At 35.5% G+C, this 4,591-nt stretch overlaps 1 protein-coding gene across 1 annotated transcript; it reads right to left on the bottom strand.

Moving 5' to 3' along the window:
- Window positions 1–325: 325 nt before the first annotated feature.
- On the bottom strand, window positions 326–2,066 carry LOC112092822 (phospholipase A1-Igamma1, chloroplastic-like). Its single transcript, XM_024169908.1, has one exon. It carries the CDS (start codon window positions 1,947–1,949, stop codon window positions 375–377), a length of 1,575 nt encoding a protein of 524 aa, XP_024025676.1. The 5' UTR covers window positions 1,950–2,066; the 3' UTR covers window positions 326–374.
- Between the last annotated feature and the right edge of the window lie 2,525 nt (window positions 2,067–4,591).

Below are 4,591 nucleotides of genomic sequence, written 5' to 3' on the forward strand. Positions count from 1 at the left end.
CATTGTAGAAAATTGACCACGTCTTTGTGCAATCAGATGGAAAAGTTTTCTTCTGTTTTCAAATCACACACAAACACACACACATTCTGTTTTCAAATCACATACAAACACACACACACACACACACACACACACACACATGTATATATCAAAATTTTGCAAATTCTGTAAAATTGAAATTGTTGTTTTCTTCTCAGTTTTTTTTTACCGCGAATTAGTATTTGGTTATTTGATGATACATCATTTAACTGTTTTTTTTTGTTTTTTGTTTCATGATGCGTAAAGTTAATCCGGCAAATAAATGTGTAAAGGATTGGAGAGCGAATTATCAACGGATTTAAGTTCTTTTCTCAAATTATATATTTGTGTATGTTTCAAGCACTAAGTACAGGTTGAAATACATTGTTATCTGATTGCAAAGACACAGCAAGGGAATGGGCTTGTTGTGCCTCTCTAACAGGTGAAGGAATGTCCTCAATCTCTCTCTTGGGTTTAACCCATCTCCCATGAGCATTACAAACCAACCCCTTATGGGCTAATTGGTACCAACACTGTGGAATTCTAAGCTCATCCACCAACATATCACATGCCTTGTTCACTAAAGCAACATCCCTCCTTGCATTGTTCCTAAATGTGGCCCTTGTGCTTAAAAAACCATCCACAAGATGCAGGTAAGTCTCCAAGCTATGAAACCCAATCAAATTGAATCCGCGCTTCAAATAAGATGACGACCGGACGTCAAGTTTCAGCTCAGCCCCAACATGGGTGTAAATCCATTCCAATGTTCCCGTGATCTCATCGAACTTCTGCAAGCTCTCGTTTAAAACTAGCCCCGGCATTCGCGGGACCATGTCTTGCTTGACAACAACTCTCAATGTCCTCACACCCATTTGGTGAAGCTTGTCTCTGAAGGCGGTGTTCCCAACTCTTGGGGCGCCAAAGGAGATAACGCTGATGGGCAGCCCGGGAATCGCATGCGCAGCCTCATAAGCGTTGAGCAAAGCGAGCGCCCCACCGAGGCTATGGCCCGTGATTGTGAGGCTAACTTCTTCACCCTTTGCCCTATACATCTCCACAAGCCTCTTTACTTCCTTCATGACTTGTTCCGAGGCACTCGACTTGTTATATCTCGTAATCTCGCTTTTCGACGTGTAAATGCTCAAGAACCCATGTTCAACTTTGGCGTCGTGATTCCCAATTGGCTCCAACTCCCTTTGAAGATCCTCGTACCACTCTGACGGAGCCACAGTTCCCCGCCACGCCACGACAATGTCTCTCCGCCCGATTCTCCGCGTTTCCTCGTCGCCGCTCACTGCTACGTATCCCATCCAATTGGAGTGTTTGCTCCAGGAATCCACCAAATGGGATCTCTCCAGCCAGTTGGGAAAATCTATATGTGACATGGCGTAAATGTACTTGCTGACATTATAGCCGTTTTTTCCCAGACCCATTTTTTCGAACAGTTTGTGCGCATTGTACCTGCAACTCCCACAGTACTCCGAAAACGAATCGAAATCAAAAGCGTCGTAAGTCGCTTGCGCGAATTCACCGTACTTGACGATCTCTCGCCTTAGCCAAGGATGAAGCGGGTCGAGAAGATTCTCCCAGCCGTTGGATCCGTGGATTTCCCGCCATTTTTCGGCGATCACTTCCTTCGGAGAAGTCGTCGGAGTCGAATGTTTCTCTTCGACATCGTAAAAATTGGAGTTAGAAGTCGAGAAATAGTCGTGAAGATTTTGTTTCGAAGGAGTTTCGATGTGGAGGTGAAGGAGATTGGAGAGCGATTCGGCCAAGCGAGTCGCCGTGTTCGTTAATGGCGGTTTTTTTGTTTGTGGGCAGTGGCTGATGACGGCGGCTTCTTGGTGGGCAGCGCGTATTGAAAAACGACGTCGTTGGCTCGAAACGGCACCATTTGTCGTTGGAAAATGGTTGGTCATCATCGTAGACATGGCCGTGGTCAGTTGGTCTAAATTCCCCCACCAGATGACTGAAGAAATGCTTGAGAAAGGCTTTTTGGTGGGCAAAAGAAGACTCGGAGATTTTTGGGAAGAAGAAAGATGAATGTAGGGACTATATAGAGAGAGAGAGAGAGAGAGAAAGAGCAGAAGAAGCAAAGCGTGTGTTAATTATTGAAGACTGTTACGCGGGTTGGATTCTACTCTTTACTTTTATCATGTTTGACGCTAATAGTCTAATATTTTTGTACGGATTTGAATTTCAGGTCCTTTTTTTTTTCGGACCATGTCTTGCAGGTTGAATCTTAGTTACGTGTCAAATTTATTGTTTTTTTTTTTTTTTGGTGAGAGAATTTTATTAAACATATTCTTTTATGAATATAAAAGGGACCCATGATTTCGTATGTCTCGTTTATTTCATAGATTTGAGTTTTTAATTTTAGATTTTTACAGTAAAAAATTCTCATAAAATGTCACATCTAACTTTTTCTGCTACAGTAAAAAGTTCTCATAAAATGTCACATTTAACTTTTTCTACTACAGTAAAAAGCTCTCATAAAATGTCACATCTCAACTCGAATTGAAAACTCGAATCCGCGAAGTGAACGAAGCCGTAGTATACGCCTTTAATTTAATTATTAAAAAAGTTTATTGAGACTATGAGTGGAATGATAAGACTAAGAGCTCGTTTGGTTCATGGATTATAACCATTTTCGATTTATGTGTATTTTTTATGAGAGAAAATATTATTGCGAATAACGAATCATGATTCGAATCAGGGAACGAATCCCTTTACCAAACGGGCTCTAATCGTTTTGAATCTTAAAGGTTCTAAGGCCTTGTTCACTTCGCATCGCAGATTTGAATTTTTAATTTGAGTTGAGATGTGATATTTTTTTAGAGTTTTTCACTGTAACAAAAAAAGTTAGATGTGACATTTTCTGAGAATTTTTTACTGTAAAAACCTAAAACTGAAAACTTGAATCGGTAAAATTAATGAGACTTTAAATACATCTTTACCATTATGTCAACACGGTAATAGAAATTTGTATTAAGGGTCGTATATCCATTATTATGTGTATCTTCAATGATTGGACAACATTTTTCAAGTTTTGTCCTTGTTATAGATAAAACCTCTACAAAGTTTCACTCAATTTTAAGATATGAAACTGTTAGACTGAGGTCTTCAATCACGCCAAAAAAAAAAAAAAAAATGTTGCCTCTATGGTTTGTAATTCGTTGTTATGCTTATGGTTCCTATTAAAATGTACTTACAATTGTAGTTTTTTTTTTTTTCCTCCTCCTTTTGAGAATAATATCTTGTTTGTTGGAATATTTCGAGCAAACATGATAAAAGTACAAAATTTTATTGACTTTACGTTTTTAAGATTTTATGAAGTATGAACTCTGAATAATTTAGGGGTTGTTCTTTTACAACAAAACTCAGAAAAAGTTTAAATTCGAATTACAACTTTATTTCAGTTCGTGTTCTTTTGTAAAATTTGAGTTTAAACTCGAATTTGGGGCTAAACTCGAGTTCAAATTTCTCCTTCAACTTGAGTTCATAAACTCGAACTCAAGTTAATGAGCTGTATTTTTTCTATTCTTAAAAATGTCATAACTTTTTCGTTTTAATTCTGATTGAGATGATTTTTTTTCTATGCATTCACAACGAAAAGAAAAATAAAATCCCACCCATATACACTATTAAAATTTCTCATCACCATTGAGTTTTTATTAAAATACTATCTAAATATAAATTTAAGTTTTGACCTACCTAAACACAAACTCAAAAAGATTTTCAATTCAAATCATAACTCAAATGTACACATCTAAACACAAACTCAAGTGACAACTTCAAGTCAAGTTATAACTTAAACTCAACTTAAGATCATCACTCAAGTCACCCTAACTCAAAAATGTAAAAGAACAACCCTAATATTTCGAGCAAACATGATAAAAGTACAAAATTTTATTGACTTTACGTTTTTAAGATTTTATGGAGTCTGAACTCTGAATTACCTCGTTAGGTAAAGTTTTCGAAATATGCCAGTTACTTTTTCAATGGTTTACTTTCTGTTCGCACTCTCTCAATTGATATGTTTCCTCAATTTTAATGCAAACATGTACTAGTTTTACATATTAATACAGAAGGGACATTATTATTCTTGAAAGAAGATGGAACAACCCTATCAATATCATAATATTTATCCATATCTTAAATTTTGAAAAATAAAATAAAATGGCCAATATATTATTTAATGAATATAGACATCTAAGTTTAATCTTAATTTTTTAATGAATTTATGTGACATGTGAGTCATATTTATTGTTTTAATATATGTTTAAAAAATTATCACGTTAATTAATAATAAATAATTACATCTATAAATAAAAAACACAATAAAATTAGTATAAAAAATTATAATTAAAATTAATATCCCTAACACATACTCTTATTTAATTGGATTTATCTCAAAGCTAACTTGCATTTCCCCATTGTGTACATAATTCTTCTTAGGATCTACTAAAGAAAATTATTAGATATGGTGCATATAACAAAAGAGTTTCCATTTCTATCAGTTATAAAATCAAAAAAAAAAAAAAAAAAAAAAAAAAAAAAAAAAAAGGGAAAA

Source organism: Morus notabilis, unplaced genomic scaffold (genome assembly GCF_000414095.1).
Source record: "Morus notabilis unplaced genomic scaffold, ASM41409v2 Scaffold1453, whole genome shotgun sequence".
Classification (NCBI taxonomy): domain Eukaryota; kingdom Viridiplantae; phylum Streptophyta; class Magnoliopsida; order Rosales; family Moraceae; genus Morus; species Morus notabilis.